General features: G+C 38.7%; 1 protein-coding gene across 1 annotated transcript in view; it reads left to right on the plus strand.

Moving 5' to 3' along the window:
- Positions 1 to 27,049, plus strand: part of LOC120527562 (alpha-synuclein-like) — a 129,311-nt gene that overhangs the window by 98,625 nt on the left and 3,637 nt on the right. The window contains exon 5 of the mRNA XM_039751128.1: positions 23,695 to 23,784. Coding sequence (XP_039607062.1) covers positions 23,695 to 23,784 — 90 coding nt within the window. The remainder of the gene's footprint in view (positions 1 to 23,694; positions 23,785 to 27,049) is intronic.

Below are 27,049 nucleotides of genomic sequence, written 5' to 3' on the forward strand. Positions count from 1 at the left end.
TGACAATCAAGCATACAACCTGGTAGTTCTAGATATTTAATCTTCCATGATGCTATGTTCTTTCATTACTGTTCTCTACCTTAGCCACTTCTACACTACACTGGCATCTTATTCTTGATGGTGCTGGTACACCCTTATTAGCCCTACAAAGTTAATCCAAGGTTTGGTGTGGTCATTCTGTCGCAGAGGGGTTCAAAAATCTTATCTGACCCTAAAGGCACCATTTGAATTTTTAACCCAGGGCTCTTAAAAAGTTTTCTATCTCCAAAGGTGGTGGGCTTGGCCATTTGTAGCTTATAAAACTAACTTATGCTTGTGGTGACAGAAACGGGGCAGCTATAGTGTAACGTGTTGGGGTAATTTTCCACTCAAATCAGTAACCAAGTGGCACTCTACACAACATTCCTAAAAACATCACTGGACACTTAGTGTCACAGGGTCTTTGACACTTTCTACTTAAACTACTTGCTAAAATATTCAAACAATTCTTATCTAAATACAAAAGCATTAACAGACAAGATACATTTTGCTTTTAACAGAAAACTACATTCCTTTCCTAAGTATCAACAAATTAAACGAATAAAGTGTGTTTGTAAAAGTCTTTAGTCACAGGTTAAATGTTACAGGAAATGTTCTGCTCCTTTCTGAACAGTTCTGCTACTTCCTCATACACTTGAGCCACTCTCAAGCATGCTAAACAAATCTAAAATGGAGTGAATTGTGACAACATATACACTAATCTTCACTCAAATTCCTTTAACAGAACAAATGCATCAACACATTTCACAATGGTTCCTATAGATGCGACATTAGCATAAATTAGGTCATAGGTTCAACAATGTTTTGCTGACTAGACACGATCCTCTTTTTGAAAAGTTACAGATTATGAAAGGACAATAGCCTTTTTTGTGACTCTGCACTTCTTTTCAACATACCATGTAATTGCTTCTTTTGAATTATTCTATATGGAACAAAAACACACAAGTATTTGGTTTTTCAACAATGGTCAACTGTTCCTTTTCTTGGAGAAAGTAACATTCTTAATTGATTTCCTTTGAAACCAAGATTTTTCATTCAGTACTTTTGCTCAAGATTGGCATCCAAATTTGTAATCTTAAATTCATTAAATGTCTCTCCTTGTAGAGAAGGAGATTATCTTCCAGAAATGAGAGATGTTTAGATTTATGATTTCAACTTCCAAATCTACTGTATTCTTTTTTTACTTGTTTTTTTTTGTGCACTAAAGGTGTTCATTTTGAAGTGAGCTTCTGCTTTCCATTGTGATAGATAGTATTCTACCCACCCATGTGTAAGTGGTGAATTGCATCAAGGCTTGGAAAGATGAGTTCTTGCTCACTTAATTTTTCATCTGGTTCCACTGATAAATGCCTGCTGGTCATCTTTTAGCTTAGAAAACAACAGCTTGATTTACAGTTCCTATAAGATGAAGGTTCTAGGAGTCATCATACTTTCCATCTTCTTCCCAGTAATTTATTGAAAGATTCATTTGGACCTGATAAATAGGTCGGAGATTAAGCAGGTCAAGGTTGTTCCTCAGTATAGCTGGTTATAATGGGCATAATGTGTTTTAGGAAGGACAAAAGGTAGAATCATTGGATTTTCATGTGACTCATGCCCCATAGGTAGAAACTAAATGCCAGGATTCTTGACATTTAGATTCAGGGGGATCTGTTTGACAGCACACTGCTAATAGGAAGTGTGACCAGAGGTAACGGGAAACAGTGGAAGCAAGATAAAGAAAGAGAATTACTGTGCACTGAGTGGGCAGGCAGGCCACTTAGAAATGTCTATTTGGATGTAATTAAGCCCACGCACAACAGTGATGCCTTTATTATTTCACTAAGTTGTGTTACTGTAACTGTCCTCTGTGCTGGAAATTAATCCCTTTCTCTCGGGTTAAAAATGTCTGAGTTTTTGGCAGTGTCACAGTTTGGCTCCTTTAGAACAATATATAAATCGATAAATGTGGCATAAGAAGCCAGCATAAGACATTTATTTAAAGAAGAGGGAGATAGATTTCCAGTGTGTAAAAAATAAAGCAAATATACTCATGTATTCCTAGTTTTAAATGAATGGTTCAGAACAATGAAAATTATAATCTTGTTGTTTATTTATTTACTTACTTATTTACTTATCTATCCAAATGTTAATAATGCATGGGCTCACTGTTTTCTCAAATCAACTACAGATTTGAAAGCATCTTACTTTCTCTCATAAGCACTCTCTCACACAAACAGTGGAAGCTGAAGACTATAAAACTGCTGGTATTGTATTCATCTCTGTTTTGGAAACTGATAAGAAAAAGTATTTTATGGAAGAAGAATCCTTGGGTGACTCTGTTCTTACTTTTTCCTATATTTATGACTTCAAGCAAAAACATAAAGCACCAAAACATAAAGGAGAGAAGGTTTACAGTTTCATCCATGTTCAGCATTTTTTATTCATGATTTACATTCTCTAACTTAAGTTCCTAATGTGTCTAAAGCAGGCGCAAAGGAAGTTCAGTGCAACAGCATTATAACAATACAAACCTAGATGGAGAGCAGGCAGTTTTTCTTGCTAAGAGTCTGGGCATTCAATTTGTTAAATGGTCAAGTGGTTCTATGTCTTCCATTATGTAGCTAGTTGATCAGTCTCCTGAACTGACATTGTCTCTGGAGAGAACTGGTTGAATAAGATATCTCCAGTTTCTCTATAGCTCTGATTTAGATTTTTAACATTGTATTAAACATTCCATACAAACAAGTCAAGCTTGACAAAAATAAATTCAAATCCACCTCCACCCTTGAGAAAGAGAGCAAGGCCAGCTGCCAGAATAAAACTTTAAGAGTAGAAAAAAATAACATGCTTATTCTAAAATGTTATTGGTTAGATTGTGCCAGGTATAAAAAAATTGTAACATATTCTCTAAATGAGAATTTGATTCTTTCCCATTTCAAATGGTGTAGTAGTAAAGGTAAGTTAGGATTCTTCCAGTTGAGCAAGATAAGTCTACGTGCCAATAGTGAAGTAAAGGCAATTACAGTTTGTTTGTCCTTCTCCACTTTAAGCCCATCTGGCAGTATACCAAACACAGCTGTTAATGGATTAGGAGGGATTGTGTCATCAAGGCTGTCTGAAAGACATTTAAAAATGTTGGTCCAGAATGATGTTCATTTGGTGCACACCCAAAACATGTGGCCTAATGAGGATGGAACTTGATTGCAACATTTACAGGTTGGATCTTGCCCTGGAAACATTTTAAACAAGACAGGTATGCTTGATAAAAGATTTTAAGTTGAATAATTGTATGCTTTGTGCATCTGGAGCTTAAATAGCTCTGAATGTATGTGTCTTGTACTTCCTTGTTGCACTTCTTGGACCAATAGAACATTGTAGTGCAGGGGCCAACTCCTCCTTCATGTCCATACCTTACGCTCTTTGACTAATCCTGGCTAAACACGACTTACATCTTTAAATCTTCTAGTTGTTTTTGACCTTGAAGACTTGAGCCTGTGATCAATGTGCACATAGAAGTCCCTAGTTCATAGTTTATTATTTTTACTGGTTCTGACCTGGTATCTCTGACTAGAACAAATAGACCTTTTCTATTCTGTTAGACAAGAAAGGTTACAAATAAAGGTATTTCTTATAAGCAAAGGTTTTTCTAAATACATGTTTCATCACTACAAAAGATACATTAGTCAATATTATACATAAAATATAAAAGCAAATCACACCAAACAATTGTTTTAAAGTCCATCCTCATGTCAAAAAGATACAGTACGTTCTGCAGTATTTCTCTCTGTACCATATGCAGTCTGAATTCCAGTTGATACTGTGTTTACAGGCAGTACACATGAAAGCACAAACCTCTATATAAATTCCAAAAAATAAAATAAGACAGACGTTATTGTTGCTATAACAAGACTTTGATCATACATATTGAAAGGCAAGCAGATACAGTGGGATGCAAAAGTTTGGGCAACCTTGTTAATAGTCATTATTTTCCTGTATAAATCGTTGGTTGTTACAATAAAAAATGTCAGTTAAATATATCATATAGGAGACACACAGTGATATTTGAGAAGTGAAATGAAGTTTATTGGATTTACAGAAAGTGTGCAATAATTGTTCAAACAAAATCAGGCAGGTGCATAAATTTGGGCAACACAAAAAAGAAATGAAATCAATATTTAGTAGATCTGCCTTTTGCAGAAATTACATCCTCTAAACGCTTCCTGTAGGTTCCAATGAGAGTCTGGATTGTGGTTGAAGGTATTTTGGACCATTCCTCTTTACAAAACATCTCTAGTTTATTCAGGTTTGATGGCTTCCGAGCATGGACAGCTCTCTTTTACTCACACCACAGATTTTCAATTATATTCAGGTCTGGGGACTGAGATGGCCATTCCAGAACGTTGTACTTGTTCCTCTGCATGAATGCCTTAGTGGATTTTGAGCAGTGTTTCGGGTCGTTGTCTTGTTGAAAGATCCAGCCCCAGCGCAGCTTCAGCTTTGTCACTGATTGCTGGACATTGGTCTCCAGAATCTGCTAATACTGCGTGGAATCCATGCGTCCCTCAACTTTGACAAGATTCCCAGTCCCTGCACTGGCCACACAGCCCCACAGCATGATGGAACCACCACCATATTTTACTGTAGGTAGCAGGTGTTTTTCTTGGAACGCTGTGTTCTGTTTCCTCCATGCACAACGCCCCTTGTTATGCCCAAATAACTCAATTTTAGTTTCATCAGTCCACAGCACCTTATTCCAAAATGAAGCTGGCTTGTCCAAATGTGCTTGAACATACCTCAAGCGACTCTGTTTGTGCTGTGGGCGGAGAAAAGGCTTCCTCTGCATCACTCTCGCATACAGCATCTCCTTGTGTAAAGTGCGCTGAATGGTTGAACGATGCACATTGACTCCATCTGCTGCAAGATGATGTTGCAGGTCTTTGGTGCTGGTCTGTGGGTTGACTCTGACTGTTCTCACCATTCGTCGCTTCTGTCTATCCGAAATCTTTCTTGGTCTGCCACTTCGAGCCTTAACTTGAACTGAGCCTGTGGTCTTCCATTTCCTCAATATGTTCCAAACTGTGGAAACAGACAGCTTAAATCTCTGGGACAGCTTTCTGTATCCTTCCCATAAACCATGATGGTGAACAATCTTTGTCTTCAGGCCATTTGAGAGTTGTTTTGTGACCCCCATGTTGCTACTCTTCAGAGAAAATTAAAGGAGGAGGGAAACTTATAATTGACCCCCATAAATACTGTTTCTCATTATAGGATTCACCTGTGTATGTAGGTCAGGGGTCACTGAGCTTACCAAGCCAATTTGAGTTCCAATAATTAGTTCTAAAAGTTTTGGAATTAATAAAATGACAACGGTGCCCAAATTTATGCACCTGCCTGATTTTCTTTGAACAATTATTGCACACTTTCTGTAAATCCAATAAACTTCATTTCACTTTTCAAATATCACTCAGTGTGTCTCCTATATGATATATTTAACTGACATTTTTTATCGTAACAACCAACGATTTATACAGTAAAATAATGACTATTAACAAGGTTGCCCAAACTTTTGCATCCCACTGTACAGTATAAACAGACTTGTCAGTATACAATTCTAATGTTGGTACAAGTAGCCTCAAAAAATATGTGAGAAATGTTCTTGTTCTTTTGAATCACCAGTAGATTAGAGGTCATTCAGAGTCTTTATTGAAAGAGATTATGACACCCACTTTGACCAAGATTTATTTACAAAGTGCTTTTGGAGCCAGCAGTAAAGAATACTGTTGCATTGTCTCAAAACTCTTTTGCCAAAAGAAAACATTTTATTGTGAAGCAGTCTAAGTAGTTAAACAGGTTGTAATCAACATTTGCACATCAAACAGTTAGAATGATATTGCTATCACATTCCTGAAGTTGTGAGAGATAGTTTTTAAATAAGCATTGACACAGCAAACAATTACATTATTATAAATCTGTCATTTTCAAGAGGGTGAATAGGTTTTTAATTTCCATAATTCCAAAACCAAGTACTGAAACCAAATTCCCTTTTAAGGTTCTCAAAAGTGTATATCTCTTTAACAGAAAAATACAATTGTTTGTTTAGAATCAAGATCGCCATATACTGTAACTTGACAGTCAGTAGTTGTGTTTTCCTGGTGTACGAGGTGTGGCAGAAAAGTAATGAGACTGATTTTTATTTACCAAAGTTTTTATTTTTTTCAAACATCAATGTTATCCCCTTCAAAGTAGTTCCCTTGGGCAGCTACACACCGATGGAGACGTTGTTCCCACTGTTGGTAGCAGCGCTGGAAGTCTTCAACTGGTATGGTCTTCAGCATGTCCGTTACACTCTTTTGGATGTTTTCTAAAGTCCCGAAATGACGTCCTTTGAGGACATTTTTCAGTTTAGGAAAAAGGAAAAAGTCACACGGACTGAGGTCAGGTGAATAAGGGGGCTGGGGAACCACAGGAATGCCTTTTGAGGTCAAAAATTCTGTTATGGAGAGGGGAGTTTTTCGGCACCATTTTGGCACAGACCTTTCGCATGTGCAAATGTTCAGTCAAAATTTGATGAACGGTAAATCTGTTCAAATTTAATTGTTCACTCAACATTCTTAATGTTAAACGATGGTCTGATCTCACAAGAGTGTTTACACGTTCGATGTTTTCATTGGTTTTCGAAGTTGAAGTCCTCCCTGAACGGTGTTCATCTTCAACGTGTTTTCTGCCTTCCAAAAATGATTTGTGCCAGCGAAAAACTTGAGCTCGGGATAAAGAAAGTTCCCCATAGGCCTGTTTCAACTTTTCAAACGTCACACTTGCCGTTTAATGGCACAACGTTGCTCCAAATTCTGCTGTTCCATTTTGCGTGACGCACAACCAAAAACACAACTTCGCTAATAGCAGTCACGTAGTTAATGGAAGGAGTTGAAACTCGCACTGAGCTATGGGAAGGTACTGATACACGTGCTCTATCAAGGACAACAGCGCAGCATTGCCAGATCGCTTGCAGTGTTGCCAGTCTCATTACTTTTCTGCCACACCATCAATTCACATTATATTAAAGTTCCCCAATCCTAAAAAGGACTGTAATTCTTGAATTGTCTGAACAAACTGCTGCAATAGCACATCTTCTATCCATCATTTCTTATGAAGTCAATCAGCCTAAATGAACAGCCTCCATTTTACACAATTGCTCTTTATCCAAGCTAGCTTAATTTTCTTTGTTTTGCAGCTGTTGTTACAGCTTTTCCAAACAAAGAATATGATCTGCACAGAGGCTACTTAAATGTCATCTGCTTACTGAATCATTGCCTATTCTATACATTGATCAATTTTTTTTTAATTATGAAAATCATGAGGTGAACAATTTCATGTATACTGCATATCTAATATAATAAAGGCAAATCATGATTGTACATTGGCAATGGTATTGACCAAAACCCATTAGACATGTCCATTACCCAAAAGAAAGTATGTCCTGGTTTCAAAACCATTAATACAGTGGAAGGATTAGCCAATAGTGATGTTAAGTTATCCACACATTTATTCAAAATTCAGTAATCTACAGTTACTCTCCAAGAGCTATTTGGATTCCTTATTGCCAATATGGAGCTAGTACATGGTGATTGTGGTTTCAAAATTATGCCATCTTTCTCCAACCATTCTACTACTGATTCAATGAGTAGCTCCCTTCTAGAGCTTCTGCTGATACTGGGCATGGCTCTTGTGGCAAAAGAGGAGCACCACTGAAGCTGACAGGCTGCATATTTAGTTTTTTTCCAGTCATTTCTACTTTTTGCTGAGATTTATAAAGAGGCTAATTTTCCTCTATAACTAGCTTCACATCCCTCTAGGCATTCATTATCCTTTACTAAAAGTATTTAAATGCCAAGTAATGTGTCCTTTTTTAAACTGCAGCTCAGAAGCCATCTGGGTAGAGAATGCATTAGACTGGTACAGTTATTTTTTTTTGTGACCAATGGACTGCAAAAAATGTAAAATATACAAAAGGTAATGGAAGCTGAACTGAGAGGTCATGTAGAAAGAGTAGGTCTTTCGTGGAATAAGTGTTCAACTACTGTCATCTCTAAATTTCATCAATGTACTGGGACAGTTTTTCATCATTCTGCTTCTTAAAATGTAAGAGTATTGTCTCTGCTAAATATGCAAGAAATGAATTCTTATATTTATACTGAAAAGACTTGAATACTACATGTATAATGGTTTACTGTGAGACACCTCAAGTAATTTTTGGCCTTAAAATAATAAAAGAACTGATGGAAAATTAAATTACAAGCACTAAAATTATAAACACATCACTCCAATTCCTACGTCTCTTCAGTCAGTTACGTTTTGCACCAGATTTTATGTTATTATTACCCTAATATAAATTAAAAATATATATTGTAGGCAGCAAAGTCTTCAATTACAGGGACAAGCAATTTAAAAATGGTCAGTTACAAAATATTTGGAATATCCTATTTTGTTCAATAACAAATTGACACTGATGACCAATTATTTAAAAAATGCCTACTACAATACCCATGGGTATGGCAGCACAGTTTACACTATTATGAGCCATAGTTTTATATGGCAATTTTATTATCATATGCAGTACAGTCAAAGATGATGGCAACATTTTATATTTTGAGCTGAAGATGACAACTGTGATGATGTGAATGATTGGAGTCTGTTGAGGGAGATGGCTACCTTTGCTGTCATAAATAAGATACACATCATTTAGGAGAAGATAAGCAGCATTAGCTGGCAAATTACAAAGCACACATAAAGCTGGGAGGAAGATGCCTGTAGGTGTCAGTGTCAATCATTTTAATCACACATTTTAATCAAGAGATAAATAAAACAAGATGATGTGGTGACAGTGCTGCTGCTTTGTAACTATGAGCCCAGGGTTGACTTGCTAGGCACTCCCTGTGTGGAGTTTGCATGCTCTCCACGTGTCTACTTGGGTTTTCTCTAGGTGCACAGTCCAAAATATGCAGGATAAGTATATTGGTTATGCTGTGTGCTCACCCTGCAATAGACTGGTGACCTGTCCAGTTGTTGTCCTTGCCTGGATGATTGCTAGGGTAGGCTCCAGTTGACCCTGTCCTAGAAAAACACCATTTTATGTGAAAGTAGGTAACGCCAGGAATGCATAAATACAGTAAACATCTTTTTTTTTTTTTTGTAAAGATTGTTTATAATTTTATACCTGCAGTTGTGAAATCATTGTCATTGCCATGTTGTAAAATTAATATTTCATAAGCACCTCCATTTTGTTTATTTATTTTAAAGGTATTGCAATTTTGTGCGTCTAGTTCCTGTGATGCTAGATAATTGCTAGACAAGTGCTTGTCATGTGACCTTTGACATCATGGCGACCTTGTAATATAAAATGGCTGTGCAGTTCAAGGAGCGTCTGAACTTTGTTACAATATAAAAGAAACCCTTAATGAGAAATGTTGTTCCTGAGCAACCTATGTTTTGAAGCATTCTGGTTACATCTTAGATTTTGTTTATTGACTACAATTTATTGAACTCTTTTCACTTTGCCAAACAGAATCTTATAACTTTGACAATGTCTGACAGTCCTTTTGCTTAACCTTAAAATCTCTGCCAATTGGTTTTGAATGAGTAGTGTCCCTGAACCTTTTTTTGAGGTTTTCATCATAATATGAGACATAAAACTGAGGTTCTGACTTTCTGTGTTCATTAAAGGTCCTTGGGCATCCTTCGTAAAGAGTAATGTTCATCCTGATATCCAGGCTAAGTTTCCCACCATGCCCTAGGCATTCTGTTCCCCTAATCATCTCCTATTGCTAATTGGCTATATCTCTCACCCCTTAACCACCTAATATCTAATGTGTGGTGAGCGTACTGGTGCAAAATGGCTGCCATTGCATCAACCTGGTGAATGTTGCAGATTGGTGGTGGTTGAAGTGGTTCCCCCCTCCCCATGTAAAGAACTAAAGTGAGAAAAGTGTAAAAAAATTATATTATTGTCATTTACTTGGCCACAAAAATCAAAGTATTTTCTGTTTGCAAGCCTAGATACAGCCCATGCAGTTTAAAGTGTGTAGAATCACTATTGTAAAAATTAGTAGAAAATGACAAGTATGAGTAGAGACAACACAAGATCTCCCTTAATTCTCACAATGTGGTAGATTTAGATTACTTTTGACTGCATTTTGTAGCTCTGTCTATAATATTTGTAGGTTATAAGTGTACTGTATTTACAAATATTTTTCACAACATGAAAGTGACTTCACCTGAAAAGAGACAAGGCTTCACACATGTGTGAAGTGGTGTAACTATATTATAAGTTTCTTTAAATCCTTTGTGATGGATTGTGTTTTTATAACAGGCTCATTTTGTGTTTGTTAAACTGTTTGATTAATGGTGGATGGGTATGGACCTTGTGGCCCAGTTGTGACACTGAAAGAGCTACCTTTACATGTTTCCTATAAAGTGATTGTTTCCATCGGCATATTATTTTGCTTCCAATGTTCCTTTCATAGACTGTCTCTTTATTTAAGCTGTTTAAATAAATAAAAGAATAACACATTTGGCTGAAGTTAAATAAAATAAAGCTTAAAGACCAAGTCAGGATAGTAAACTATGGGTTGCCGCTTGCATTGCTGAAACAAACCCCCAACACTGTTCGTCATCAGTTCTCCAAGGTGGTACAGCCCAATAGACAATGATCACCGGCAATTCTTCAAGGGGATCCCAGAACAACAGCATGATGATTAACTGATGTTCTGTGGTGATTACGGGTGATGAAGACACAAAATTGGGTCACAAGAATAAAAATTTTAGAACCACTTATAGAAAAGTATTTTCTCACAACTCTTATGTGTATGATTTTTCAATGATGGAAAGCTGCTCTTGTGAAATCTTAGTCATCAGATGTTACACTTATTTTAATCATTGAGCTAAGTCTCCATGCCTAAATCCTGACTGGAATTATGCAAATGGCCATGTAAGAGTAGTCTTCCACCAGGGACAGCAAGAATAGTGACATCCTTTACTCAAAGATATTGTGAGAGCCTACCTGGTACCTTATTCAACCAAAAAAATACTCAGGAAGCATAAATTAATACATGATACCTTTGTTAGCAAGGTGAGTCAAGGGGAAAATGTATACAGAGAGGTTGGGAGCATGTGCTGATAGAGCATTGTCTCACCCACCACACAATGAATCACTTTGCATGGGACCCAAGTGCAGCAGGTGACACCTCAGCACCACACTGGAACAGCGTGAGGTTATTTTTACGGTGGCTTGAGTGTCAATCCTGCCACCAAACCCCAAGTTTTCCCTGTAAATTGGAGGAGCTGCTTGCAGATTAACATCATACCCAGGACAGAGCAATTGCAGGTTAAGGGCCTTACTCAAGGGCCCAACGGAGTAGAGTCACTTCTGGCAGTTACGGGATTCAAACCAGCAACCTTCTGATTACTGGTACAGATCCGTAGCCTCTGATCTACCACTCCACCCTTATACTGTAAGGTATAATCTAAAAAGTAAATATATAGAACTCAAATAAACCAGCTGTCAGCTTCTCTGGACCTGCCTATATAGCTGTTGGATGCCTGTCTATCTAATGGTTGGCTTACCCACTTATTTACTTGTTCACCAAAACATTCCCTTTTCCATCTCCCTCTCATTCCTTTTTAGACCTTAGATTTTCTTCCTTTGGTCAACAAAACTATCCATCCATCCATCCATTTTCTAACCCGCTGAATCCGAATACAGGGTCACGGGGGTCTGCTGGAGCCAATCCCAGCCAACACAGGGCACAAGGCAGGAACCAACCCTGGGCAGGGTGCCAACCCACCGCAGGACACACACAAACACACCCACACACCAAGCACACACTAGGGCCAATTTAGAATCGCCAATCCACCTAACCTGCATGTCTTTGGATTGTGGGAGGAAACCGAGCGCCCGGAGGAAACCCACGCAGACACGGGGAGAACATGCAAACTCCACGCAGGGAGGACCTGGGAAGCGAACCCAGGCCTCCTAACTGCGAGGCAGCAGCGCTACCCACCGCACCACCGTGCCGCCCTCAACAAAACTACCACAGCTAAAATCTCAGAATGCTCCTGGCTGTGAGGCCGCTTTAAACTGTTTACAAGGGTCATTTATGGAAGCACCTGGGAAACACTCCTATAGTCACTGGTATAGCCATTCACTCCATGGACACCAGGCTCCCTCCAGTGGATCCATGTGACCCAGCATCCTTCAGCTATAAAAAAAACATAGTTTTCAGTGCAGTCTGCATGCTGCCCATTCTATTAAAAACAATCCAATCCCACGTGTTCTCTTCTGAGACAGTAAAGCTTCTAGAAGAGCAACCCTCTGGCATTTCCTCCCTGGCCTCACTCTCTTTGGTCAGAGAACCAGACATCCATGTCTGGGTCATGTTCCCATCTCTGTGCTCTCACAGACATCTTTTGGTATTGCAAGTGTGACTCTTTCTCTGTATTCAGAGTCTACAGGGGGTTTTAGTTCATCCCTGTGGCATCCTGGTTGGGTGTTTGCTCCTGGTACCTAAGCAGTCCCCTAACAGTGTATTTTTGACACATTCATTTAACGTGTACTACAGCTTTTTTTTTTTTTTTTAATGTGAGGGTTTGCAACTTCGTATAAAGCTACATAAAATCACATTGCCTCTTGCTTTATTTTTATCCAGTTTCTTCTTCTTATTCCCAGAATTCATTTTGCTTCTTCTTTCTTCTCTCAACACAGTTTCCTTTCAGTTGTATCTAATTTCCTGCTTTTTCTCCTCAGGCCTCATGAAAAAGCTCTGTTCTATTTTCTGAATTTTCAGAAGTGTATTCTGAGGTGTGCGTGTAGACGTAGCTTCTCATAATTATTCTTTTCTATAAATAGATTTTGTCTCTTTAAATAAACTTTAAATTATGTTCTCCAAAGTATTGTTATATTTTTAAAGTTTACATGAGTGTGTAATTTGCTACCTTAGTGAGCTTTTTTTGCAGCTCTTGTGATGTCCTTGTGAAATATCTGTAGGTGTTTGAAGCAGCTGAGGAATTTTTATGAGCAGTGCCAAAAATGTAGCAAATTTACTAAAGATAATGGAGCTTGCACACCAAAAAATAACACCTTTCTAGCAAACTTGACATATGGCAATAAAACTAACACATCAGCTAAATCTAAAGAGCTGTGCAAAGTCAACATTATGTAACAACAGACAAGTAAACAGGATGTTGGTGTGCTTGTGTATCACGTGCACATTTACTATTGTGCAAATGCTGAAACTCCATTCCAGATCGGGATTGTAAGGAAGATTTGTTCTGGAAGATTTAAGGCTTTGTTGCTTCTCAATTTAATATACTTGTTAGAGGTTTTTTCCTTTTAAAGACTAGTTTTTCAAGGTTTCTTATCATTTGGGATTTATGTTATTATGTTATCCCTGCTAGTGGTAGTTAGTTTAAGGCCAAGTGCTAGGTTTAGTTTCAGTTTCTTGAGCTTTTTTTGAACCCCTGTGTACACTGTCATGTACTTTTTTGATCTCCGGTTTTCTCCCCACTTAGCACTCACAATGTTTTTTGTCTCTCATTATTATCTCCTGGTTTTTCTCTATGTCACACAACAATCCCTGGAGACAGGGTCTCATAACATTCACTTGACTCCTCTCTGACTCTGGTATCTTTGGTGTCACTTCACTTTGTTAATAGGTTCTGTCACTTCCATTCAGCACATCTTTTGCAGATATATTGACGACCATCAAATTTTACATAACACAATATCACTGAATAATTTAAGAGATCAACAATTGCACACTAACCTCAGATATACTGTATGCGCCATGGTGGATGGACTGGCATCCTGACTGGAATGGAAAGTGGATTTTTGTCAGGCTGAGGATGCCATAACAGAAGGAAAACATGAAAGAAGGAATAGCCCAGCCCTGATATAACTAGGTAATTACCCCAGTTGGAGGGAAACATTAATGGATAGGCTGGTGGAGGTTGTTTATCAAGAGTGGTTCCTTCTCCAGTACAATAGATGGTAATGTTCCCCTGGCTTAGACCCAGTTTGGACACTCACAGGGATTCATGGGATTCATAGTCCTGAGGGACAACCCTGTCAGGGTCCTTGGATGCTACCAGATGTTGCTGCGGGGAGAAGGACTCCCTGTTTAAGGGGGCTTCCGCTTGACCTAGAAGTGTTTCCATTGGGCTATGACCTGGCAATGGAAGTACTCCCAGGTCCAACATAAAATGAAGCCATCCAAGCAAATCCAAGCAAAATTGACTCAGAGTTGGTAGGCAGATAACAAAACTCAACTGGAGGGGAAGGAGTATCATGAATTGAACATGGTGGTGTGAACTGTGAAAAGGTATTTTATGAATAAGAAAATGTTTATTTGCACCTGGGACAGTTTTGGCATAGATGTTTTTTGGGTTTGGGGGCTTGGCAGCACTCCCTGGTGGTCACAAGTACATACAGAGATTTTTGTCAGCATACTATACATAAACAACACTGACTTTTGGAAAAGATTCTTATTTGTACTGCACAAAAAAGGTAAAATAAAAAAAAACTTTTACACATTGCCGTTTCATGGCATAGGCTGTACTGTATGTATTGTAGCTTAGGGGCTGGACTTTGATTCCCTGACTAATTGTTTGAACCTAAGCAAAATGAAAACCATATACAGTTTCTTATATTGTTGCATAAAATTTTATAAAAATGCCAGGCCTTTTATCCAGTCTTTATCATTAAAAATGCAACTGTAATCTGCTTGTCCAAGACCAGAAGTGGGGTAGTTACTTAAAGAAAGTAATCCATTACAAATTTGTAATAATTTCTCTCAACTTTTAATTGAATTACTTTACTTGTTACTCTCCAAACCTTTGCAAATAAATATCAGTTGAAAAGTACAAGGATGGCACCCAAATGTCCTTTCAGCATTTTGGTAAGGATGAAATAACCAATAACTGTGAATGTGAATTCAGCAATTAAATAAGTGCATGATTCACAGTACCTTAGCACTGCACCATTTCAAACATATGAATTATAAAGCAGAACCATTTACTTAAAAAGCATTTTTAATAACAAAATAAATCTCAATAATTAAAAATAAAACTGATTTAACCACTCCAACACATGGTGACTATAAATGTAAAATTACTAATGCAGCAGCAAACAGATGAGAGCACCTATTGAACAGGAGGAGCCAGCTTCTTGCAATGCTTATAGTGTAACATAATAAATATGCCTGGGTCTTTCATGTCTTGGTGCTTATATGGGAATCAAAAAAAGTGTTTACATTCACTAACAACTAAGCTAAGATTATAACAAAAAAAGAAATACATGTTTTAACATAGTGCTACATTTTATGACACATGACAATTATTTAACTTTCATCAGACTGGATATCAAAGACTTTTTTCAACTGTAAACCTAATTCCTCAACACTAGAATTCCTGAAGCCTAAGAAAAAACTTGTAATCCCGGCCCACTTTAAATCCCTTCGCACCTCTTCATCAGCGTCTTTTGTGTTGTAAGTGTGTCTATCAGCACCAACAGCAAGCAGCCTGTTATCCTACCCCTCCACCCACCACCGCAGCTCAGTTCACAAAGAAGGTTCTCGGTGCTCAGTGTTTATCTTGGAGTGAAGTGCCTGGAATTGTAGAGGGTAAATAATCTAATATTATACACCTCTCTGTGCTGTGGTTCCTATTATACTGATGGAGTACCTAACACTGAACTTTCTTTCCTGGGGGAAGAGGAGGTCTTGGAACAGAAGCTTGTCGATGTTGCATCCTCTTTTCTTTTTCCATTGTCTCTTTTCTTATAAGAAGCAACGACGAAGTTCCTCTACAAGGTGAACACGCTTCTTTTTTCAGTGGACCCTGTGCATGCCTTGTACAGCACATGTGCGATCATAGAGAGGTGTGTACATTGCAACAGTTACACATGTCATAAATGTAGGAAGAAGGTCCTTGGGTGTGTGGGAACTTGAATTTGATGATTGTATATAGTGCGGAACTGACCTCTCTGAACTATTCTGACTTATGCATCTCCTGGAGTATAAAAGAAACACCACCATGTACCAAAATGTGGAGACTGGGCAAGATCAGAAATAAAAACAAACAAGGTCTCTGACTACAACCACATGAAGGTATGTGAATGAATATAGTGTTGCATTTGTGCAACAATTTTTTCCGAAATGTACTATACAGGTCATAAAATGAATTACAGGTAAAATTCCGTTACAACAAATATCTTTACAACAAAATGTTCATTACAACGAAGTATTTTTATGGTCCCTACAGTTTCCTCATATAACACGAGTCTATAGAAATCTTGTTACTACAAAGTACATTCAGCAGATACTTTCATTAAAACAAAGTACCTAAAAGACCTTGAAATACCTGAATAAAACATCCACAGAGCAGTTAGTTTTGTGGTCTCAGCTCAGTTGTGCACAACAATCCCCAAGCTGAAACATTGTAAAAAAAAAAAAAATTCTTTCTTCAAACTTTGCTCATACTGTTTTTTTTTGCTGTTTTTGTTTTCAGTGATACCTTTTGCTTATTGTTCATCAACTTTCGAAAAACATCCATTGGAATTTAACTCATTGTCACCCTCCTATAGAAACGGCAGACACAAAAAAACGATAAGAGTTCATATTAGAAAAAAAAACGTAAAATTTTTGTAGCTCTCGATTGCGACAAAAAGAAAAAAGATGTTACCAGTGAATTTGAAATTGACACTGTCAACTTTCTTGAAAGACCAAGCAACAAAAAGAAGAAAAATCTCAGGTTGCAAATGTATGCGAACTGCTGCATTTGAAAATGTCGAAAAAGCCGTTTTTATGTGGTTCAGTGATGCTCGTTCAAGAAACATTCCTATTAATGCGGCACTCGTTCAAGAAAATGCGAGGTTTCTAAACTCACTTGGGACCTCCCCGAACTGGACAACATGCCAAAGAGCATCCCGAAGTGTGATCACCATGTCTGTGGAAGATTTTTTTTATGTTGCCAGGGCAACAGCAGGCTCATAGCTTTGCTGTGTCTCTCCACCAAAGCAAACTCGATGGGTGATGCAAGGAACATTGTAAATGCAGGGAACAGGATTACTTTGTCACTAACCTGGCCACAACTCTGCCTTACTGCTGCGTCTGTGTATAGGAGAGTGGCAGATCCCGCTACAATAAATAACCATGCTGTTCCTGTTTCAAGCTGAATAAAGATGGTTTTGCTAAAGTACTGAGACCCAGCTTCGTGTTTTGGGGTGTAAGACAGGGACTTATAGTGTGACCCAGATCTTTTAGGATTTGCTTCTGTGGCGCCTCACTGCACCGCTGTGAGTCTGCTGTTGCCCTGCCCCGGCAATGGACAAACAATCTTACACAGACACGGCAATCACAGTTCGGGATGCACTTCAGCGTGATGTTGCTGTTGGGTGTGGGGAATCCCAAAAGAGTTCAGAAACCTCACAATATGAAGAAGAAGAAAAGGATGATTCGGCTTCTGACTGATAACTGTGCTGCCCACAACATGCTTCCGTATTTAGATAATGTTCGTGTTGAATTCCTCCCACCCAATTGCACAGCAGTGCTTAAGCCATTGGATTTGGGCATCATTCGCACCCTGAAGGTGTATACTGTAATCGCAAGGAAATGCTGCGACAAATTCTCGTCAGCATAACTTGTAGACAGGAGAAGATTAAAATTAACACGAAAGAAGCTATTGAAATGATTGCAGGCGCCTGAATGCAAGTTAAATAAAGCACTATAGCAACAAATACAGAATCTCATTACGACAAAATTTTCATTACAACAAAATATTTTTAGGTCCCTGGAAGTTCATTGGAACAGAATTTTACCTGTATTACGAATGCCATATATACCTATGTCTCTCTTTTTTGTTAGTGCGGCTTTGACATCATGGACCAGAAGGTCCATACTAATTCAGTGTGAGCAGGAACACTCAAGAATAAAAGCGAATAAAAAAAATTCACATCCACAGTCATTCCCAGTCATGCACACCACTCACACCCACGTCCACAGTTTTCCCAGTCTCGTTTAAGCACAAGATCTGACACTGTTTTCAAATAAAGAGGTGGTATAACAAAACAAGTTTGTTATACCAGGTCTTTATCTGAAAACAACATTACATCAGGAGTTTGTGGGAGCATGATCGTGACTGAGAGAATAAAACTGAAAAAAACTCTAACTTTTACAAGTACTATAAATTTACACCGGCTGTTACAGATGGAAATCAAATGTATGTTTTCATTGTATAATATTGACAATAAGAGCAGCTCACTACTCGAAATGGGAGGCAGCCAGGATCAAATCGGTAACCTCTTGATTACGAGACAACAGTTCTTACCACTGCCCCACAGAAACTATCTTAGCAATACTCTACCCTAACCCACTTTCTTTTTCTTTGGTTATATTCTTGAATAAAAGCACACTTGTTTTGTTATACTTGTACCTTTTGTGAAAGTGTTTATTTGATATTTGGACTTCAGGATTCACACATTATACACTTCATGACTACATTTTGTCATTTATTGCTAAAACATGAAAACGTTTGTTTTAACGATGTGTTCACATAGATTGTTGTAAACACGGAACACATATGAAATATATGTATTCCAAATGATGATATATTATTTACCCTCTACAACTCCAAGCACTTTACTCCAAGATAAACACTGAGCACTGAGAACCTTCTTTGCGAAGAGAGATGGGATAGCAAGCTGCTTGCTGCTTGTGCTGATCGACACATTTACAACACAAAAGACGCTGATGGAGAGGTGCAAAGGGATTTAAGGTGGGCCAGGATTACAAGTTTTTTCGTGGGCTTCAGGAATTCTAGTGTTAACAGCCCTTTGAACAAGAGGCTGTATATCATAATAATTAAATTTTTTGATGTAGCTGTCATAATGCAGAGCTTACCAGTGGCAGGTGCCAATGGACCTCAAGGACCACTTGCTTTTGCTGCACAAGTTGGAATTTAGCTGTGACTTTGGCACACCTGTTGTTTTTATAGGCTCCCCTGCAGTAGGTTGTGAAGCGGCTCATTTGTATGATAGAATGGCATTTTATTCTGCTGGTGACTCTTCCCCAGATTAATGCACCTTGCCAGTGCTGTTACATAGATCTCTGTTCAAAGCTGCTGTCTCAAGTGACCAATTCCAAGTCCTTCTAACGACACACAAAGTCTTTAAAATGGTGGGTTGATCTTCGTTTTCACTGCGGTCACTGCTGGTGAAAAAGACACATGAACAGTGGTCATATGTGCTTCATTTTCAGGTAGCACAGCAGAGGATTTTGTAAAGCAGAGGTCTGCAGATGTATCGGTCTCTATGCAGTCTTTCTTCACTGAACTGATGTTGTAAATGGCACTGTAGGTCCCGATCTTCTCTCTGAGAGTCTCTCATCCTTCCCTTGCACAATCTTACCACCAACCGTTCTTCACACCACTCACCAAGGAGTTACTGCCAACTCAATCTGCCACGCTTTTCTCCAACTCCATCAACACAAATCTTAAAGTTGAAATGTTTTCTCTTACAGAAGTATATTTCTCAGGACATACTGCAGTACATGAAGTCCTTTACCATTTTATCTTCTGTGTATAGCTTCATTTATTTCATAAGGTGGTGCTTGATTTGGTTTTGAAATTTCTCAGCCATTCCATTATGAAAAGTGGTTTGCTGCACTTAGCATGATGAGATAAGTGATAAGTTGTGTTCTTAGATTGTTGTATGTCTAAGAGTCAAATCTACTACCTTTGCTAGATACAAAGAAGAACTCTTCTCCTACTCCTCCAAGAACATCCAATACTAATTTTTAAATGCATTTTTTGATTTTGCTATTTTTAATAAGTTTAACAGTAGATAGTTGTTAGTATGGGCTTTACAATGTGAATTACCATAGGTTGGATTTGAAAGCATTCTCAATTTCATATTGTGCTTGATGGGGCATATAATATAGTAATCAACAACTCATGCATGGCTAATCAGCAAACCAGAGCACAGAAAATCATACTGAAATGTTTTATGCAGCATTCTTGCCTGTGGGAGTTTGAAACATAGCACACATATCATTCTCTAATAGCCAGCTTATTTGAAATAAAGGCCAGAGCTTATCTTGGAAGCATGAGGTACAAAGCTGGAGAAATTCCCGGACAGGACACCAGTCAGCTGCAATGCTGACCCATTGCCACACCCACTTGTACACTGGGCCAATTGGAAATCATCGATTAACCTAACATGTATGTTTTGGCAAAATGATAAGAAAGCAAGACTGCCCAGAACAAAATTTGTGCCACCATGAGAAGAACATGCAAACTTAACAGAACCTAAAACTGGTCATGTAATTCATACCCAGGACACTGGATTCATGAGGCAACAGTGCTTTGTATTGCTCCAACCTTGCCACTCCAGCCCCTTCATAAATTATTCTAATTTATGACTGTATAGAGAAGCAAATTATCTAAAACAAATATAATACATATAAAATTTCTAAAATTAACGATCAGCTCTTAGGATGTGTGGTCCCACGGCCGGGACGCCCAGGAGGACCAGAGGAGGGCTTGTGCCTCCTCCAGACCGCGAGGGGGCATCCATCCTGGTTATGTTGGGGGCCTCGGATGAAGGGCTTGGAAGCCCAGCCCTGTAGGGACCCGTGGCCACCGCCAGGCGGCACCCCAGTGCCTGAATATCCCAGGAGCCCAGCACTTCTGCCACACCAGGAAGTGCTGGGGGGAAGACGACAGGGGACACCCGGACGGCTTCCGGGTGCGCAGCTGGCACTTCCGCCACACTGGGGCGTGGCTACAGAGGAATGCCGGGAAGCAGCTGGAGCCCATCTGGGTTCCTATTTAAGGGGCCGCCTCCCTCCAGTCATCGGCAGAAGTCGGGTGGAACAGGACGGAGCTGGAGGGAGGACTAGAGGCGGCCAGGAGAAAGGCACAGAGACTGAGAGGCCTGGACATTGGGGGAATCGGTGCTGGAGGCACTGGGGTTTGAGAGTGCATTGAACTGTAAATATTTGCAAAAATAAACGTGTGTTGGGTGAACATAAGATGTCCGACTGTGTCTGTCCGGGCCAGCGTCCACAGATGTAAAGCATGCATTTGTATAATGTCTATATTATTTACTATGAAAAAATGAAGGTGGCTAAATACCTGCATCCGAAAAGATAACATAGCTTCCCAGCCTTATGACTAATAAAATGTGCAAATCATTAACTTATTTTTCTTAGTTACCAGCATCCTGAAAGCTAGCTGTTATAAAGAGGCAGTGTGGCCATTCCAATGACACTCAATGCAAAAATTACTATAATGATGTCTGTTAATCGAAGTCTGCTTCTAAATGAGGACATCAAGGCAAGGAGTGGGAGATAGAATATCAGTGGGTCAGCCCTGTCTTTGGCATTTGCCAACAAGCTTTTTTGGTTGACCGAGAAGGGACACCTGACCTATCTGAGCACCTAAAGAGCAGAATCGCTTGATTCCTTATACCTCACTCAGACTTCCCCCAAAGCAGACATGGTATGTTGTTGTTGTTGTGTAAATAATTGTATGTTAACCTACTGTAGCCTAATATAGTCTATAGTACACTGTAGCCAATAAGACCTGACAATAATCAATGCAAATTGATCTTGCTAATATATCCATCCATTTGGACTAAGGGTTAAGGTAGTTATTTAGCCTTATTTTGTAATTCACAAATGATACATTATATGACAATATGCAGTTTAAAACATCTAAATAACCCTATCACATAGTAATAAATTGTTTACAATATTCACTACAACGACCATTGCAACCATGCTAAAAATATATAGCACAGATGTCTTCCTTAGTAAATTAAAGGACAAAGTATGAAGACAGAGGATTATGCAGAATTGCTAACCCCATACAGTATACAGTTATTCTCAAACTAGGAGCCAGTTTTTTAGACAATGATCCCAATGGAAATCTGGGTGGAAATAAGAAGGAAAAAGATGGGAATTAGCAACATCAGTACTTGACAGTAAAAAAGAAATACTATTACCAATTAGGACCTTCAGAATGGAGTGCTCACTGTGAGTGACAATTACTGCAGTTCTTCCAGTCTAGTTTAAAAATTATATTGAACAGAGAGCTGACAGAGATTTTGAGCTTGCCAGATATGGAGTTCCTTCACTGTCATTCTCAATAAGATGCTTTAAATGTATCCTTAAATCAATTATCGAATCCACGTCCAGTTTACAAAGACTGGTCTTGGAGCCTATGCCAGTAGTACCAAAACAAGGTAGGTACCAACCCTGGACAAGCTGCTATTTTTTCACAGGGCACACTAATTCACACACCCACATTCTGTCACACAGGGCCTAATTTCGAGTCACCACTTAACAGTGACCTGACTTTTGGAAACTGCCTACCTTCCTTCTCCTTTACAGGCCATACACATCTAAATGGTGGTTTAAAATTTGCAAGTATTCATGAAACCTTAACAGACCTTGATTTGTCAAACCATGTAAGAGCTGTTTTTTATACTTTGGAATCAGGCATCACATACCATGGCCCAAATGATTCCCTTGGGTGCAACAGGCCAAAATTAAAATTTCAGAAAATAATGAAGATACTAAGTTGTACTTCTCAGTTCCTTACCTAGTTCATTCATAATACTGTACATTTGAATGAAAGGAAATATGAATTAATGAAATATGTTAATGCAATGTTTTTTCTGCTGACACACTGATCACCCAATTGGTACTAAGGTAATTTAGTAACTCTGAAGTGGCACACTATGAGTCTGTGGGTATGCTCTGTGATGCAACGAGAATGCAAAATAGAAATAAACAGACGCAAAGTCACAAACCTGCTGCCAGCCTGGGCATTTCGAAATGATGTTGAACTCCTGTAGATCCTGTGGTTAGTTCATCGACTTATCAAGTAACCAAAGAGCACCTTCATCATATTCCATCAATCTCGTTCATTCTTTCTAGACCATGGTCTCTATTCATCTTACTAGTTGAGTATTTGCCTCACCATCCACCCCTCTTTGCACTTAAATATCCTCTATGAGATGGTTAAACTCCATTCTGGAGCCATCTCTGATTATCCTCAGAATTATAGTTGCACCAGGGGTATCAAGCTAGAACTCCTTCTTTTGGCTTCTGATTTCCCTGCAACCTTTTATCCTTTAACTGTCTCTAAAGGGGCCTTTCTAAGGCAGTTACCTATTTGCTTGTTGTGTCAAAGAAGTAGCCTGATTTCATATGTTCCCCAATTAGACCATTTGCCCTCTAGTGGGAAGAATTTATCTTCCTCACTTTTCTAACAAAAAGAGTATCAGGCATTCTGGTCAGTATAATAAATGAACATTACAGTCTCTTCTTGGTCTCTCTTTTTCTTGTTGGCTGTCTCCCTCTCTCACATATTTCTAAGGCCGCCCTGTTACCATTCCGAAGCACAGAAAATGCATTGAACTTACTGCTCTCAAATGATTCCTTTATTGGTACAAATACTTCTCTTGCTGTCAATATGACTCTTGCTTTCTATTGGAAGCAGTCGGAAGGTCCCAAACTTGCCCTTCCTCATCCTGGTGGTACCCTGACACAGCATTATTTTATTATTATTAGACATTAGCTGGGTTTATATTTCTAAAATGCATTGCTTTCATTACTACAGAATGAAGATATGCTTTCCCAAGAAGGACTAATGGACAATACAGCAGATTATCCTTTGGATCCTGATGATACATATGACATGCCACCAGAGGTATAGTTATTATATATATGTTATCATTTCCTTTCCAGCAGTGTCTTTCATATATTTAAGAATTCTTTTTTCTTCTTATGTATTTTCTGATGGGTTAGACACTGTTTGTGTTAAGGAAAAATACAGCAGACCATAAATTATGAAGTGAAATGAAATAAAATGCATAAGGCATTTAGGTTAATGAAAACTGGGAATGCTATTAATCTTTATTACCAAGTCTTTCTTTAATTATTGAAAAGCTGTTATCATTCCCAGAATAAAAACTCAGATATCCAGTTTTATTTAAAATCAATCTAACATTGGGGATCAAAATAAAAAGCATGAGCATATGGCAGTAAAAGAAAGAAAAACACAAATACTTGTCAATGTTGTATTACTTATTGAATTACTTATTGAACCTGAGAGATTATTTACTATTGCTGTGGATTTCAAAAAATCAGATTTAAGGAATATTTACCCTGAATATCAACATTATGTCAACTGTTATGCTAGACATGCTGTGTCCCAATAAGAAACTCATATTAGCAGCTACCTGCCACAATCAGTATCTTTTATTTTACACACAGGGAATGAAGCTGGCAAGGAATATGGTTATTTTTAAGAACTAAAGAGAGAGTGGACAAATTGTAGGATTACTTTGATTTTAAAAATTGTGACATGCATAGAGATTTCCATTCAGATCTGCATGAATATGCAATCATTGGCACTGGATTAATCAAAAAATGTGTGGAATGCTAAATGCCTAGGACAATAATCTGCTCTTTTCCTAATATAAAACTGTGGATCACCACAGTAATTTACTGAAGGTTCAAAGGAATGCATTTCAGGTTAATGACTTGTAAAAACAAGAAATGTCCACAGGAGAGCAACAGAAGTTTCCTACAGTCACTAAAAAGAAACTGAGAACAGCGGTATTCATGATGCATGTAAACTGCGAAAGTCATACAAAAGCTTATGAATTACAGACTGAAACTTCCTTTAATCATATCCACGTTTTCTCTCTCTTGATTGAACTTTATTCTTTCCACACATACTTAAATGGAATGAATCAAGTCTTGCCTATGCAAGTGCTTGTAAATGACAAGTTAATATAAGCATCTGGTCTAAGTTTTTAAAACCTGTAGCAATAAAAATGATATGTATGAAAAAACAACTATAGTGTACATGTATATATTTATAATATTTTAGATTATGTTTAATATAATGACTATAATAATGTATGTTTTACTGTTTATCTGTGTTTGTGTATACAGTATAAAGAAAGGTTCAGTTTAAGTGACATTTTCTAAGGTTTGAAAATTCAAAGGATGAGATTAAAAAGAAAATGTGGGAAATGCAAGTGAGTAAAGGCACTTGGTTCAGTAATGTAGTTGGCTGAAGTACAGGGTGTAATATGTAAGAGACATGTGGAATAGCTGATTAGCACAAATTTGGAAAAAAATCATAGTTTAATTTCTGGGATGATCCACCAATATAGAAAAGTTCTGACTATAAGTCAAAGACAGGTGCCAGCAGTGTCCCCAGTTGCATAGAAAACAATGACAGACCAGAAAAGTGCTGAACCAGAAGTGGCAATAAAAGGCAGGCCAAAAAGAAATGTGCATGCCCCTGAGAGGCTGAATTTGTAAATGTGTTCTGAATTTTGGGAGAAACTCAGTTTCTGACAATCAGGAAGCTGCAGTGTTTCAATTAAGGTGTAGTTCTTTTTTTTGTGGAAGGTTCAATTATTTCTCTTGCTATATTGAATAAAGTAAGATGGCATTGTGGTGTTATGGGTCCACAGCTCGCTTAGCAAAGGCCGTTTGTAAATAAATAATCACCGCACTCGCGGCTTAGTGAGGGGGTGTTGGGCCATAGCAAGCCATGGGGCGATCTGCGGTGTGGGCATTCTCACTGAGTGCACAGGTGAGGAACTGCCCACATCCGTGATTGTTCCCGTGGCTAATGTGCTGCAGCTGCTATGGCCCCTCCCAATATAAAAGAAGCTTGAGATGGATGAAAAGTAAAAAAAAACAGGAGAAAAAAGGAAACGAAAAGGACGAAGGTTGCAGGGAGTGAGAGAGGAAGCATGTCGGTGCAAGAGGGAGAGCGGCGAAGAGCGTGTGGGTGAGCGAGCTAACGAGTGCTCGCAGGCAGCTGCGAGGGCCTGGGTGTTAGGCCCAGGAGTTGGAGTTGTAGTCACTTCCGTTGAGCGAACAGGTAGCGGGAGTGACCAGGGAAAGGCGACTGGCCGCAGAAGGCCGGAAAGGCAGCGGGAGTCACGAGGCTTGGTGTTACAGTCCTTGGTATGGGCGTCCTGGAGACCAAGGAATCCAAGTCTCTGGTCTGGGATGAGTGCCAGACCGAAGCCAGGATCAGGAGGTCTCCAGAACTGTGTATGTGTGCATGAGAAAAGGGCAGCTGCAGAGAGCGTCTTGCCTGCTGCAAAGCCTAGTCGGGAGAAGCAAGTGAGACGCTAACAGAAAAGAAGCACCAGGCTTGTCGTTGTTGTTTTTTTTAAAGACTGCTTCCTGAGGAACGCTCTAACCTCGGTTTTAAAGGACTGTGTTTTTTTTGTAGTATTTTTTAACCTCCACAATTTCTTTTAATGGATTATTTATTTAATGATTGAAAGACTTTGAATTACTGCACTATTTATTGAACACTTTGTTTTTGATTGTTTTTTAAATAAAAGCACTTTTGCACTTTTTGAACCATCCCCTTGCTCAATTGTTATTGCCTCAACTGTCTAGCTGAACTCAGTGACATTATCGATGGTGTAGGGTTCAAGGGCTTCCAAACAGTGATGGGAGTGTGGAGCCGAACCCACATCGTCACAGGCATGTGTTGTTAATCTGTGGCCCTTTTGCATCTGTGCAATAGACACAACAATAAACACATTAGATATCAAGACTCACTTGATAGAATACTGTTGCTGCCATGAAAACAAGCATATCATCACATATACAAAGTACAGTAAAAGACGTATGTACACATCTGACCAACATACAACACATGAACATTACCTTAAAACATCTGAACTCTTCCGGAAAGGTATTTGTTCAAAATGTATCCTACTAAGGGTAAATACAGGAGAAAACTGGAGCAAAAGGTGCAGAATAACAGCATGAAGGAATTGTGGGATGAGATGAATATCATCACTGGCTGCAGCTCAAAGCGGAGTGCCTCCATCGAGAGAGACAGGGAGAAAGCAAACATGATGAACAACTTTTTTAGCAGGTTTGATCACCCTAACCAACTCTCACTCTCACCTCAGAGTACTGCA

The sequence above is a fragment of the Polypterus senegalus genome, chromosome 4 (assembly GCF_016835505.1).
Source record: "Polypterus senegalus isolate Bchr_013 chromosome 4, ASM1683550v1, whole genome shotgun sequence".
Taxonomy (NCBI): domain Eukaryota; kingdom Metazoa; phylum Chordata; class Cladistia; order Polypteriformes; family Polypteridae; genus Polypterus; species Polypterus senegalus.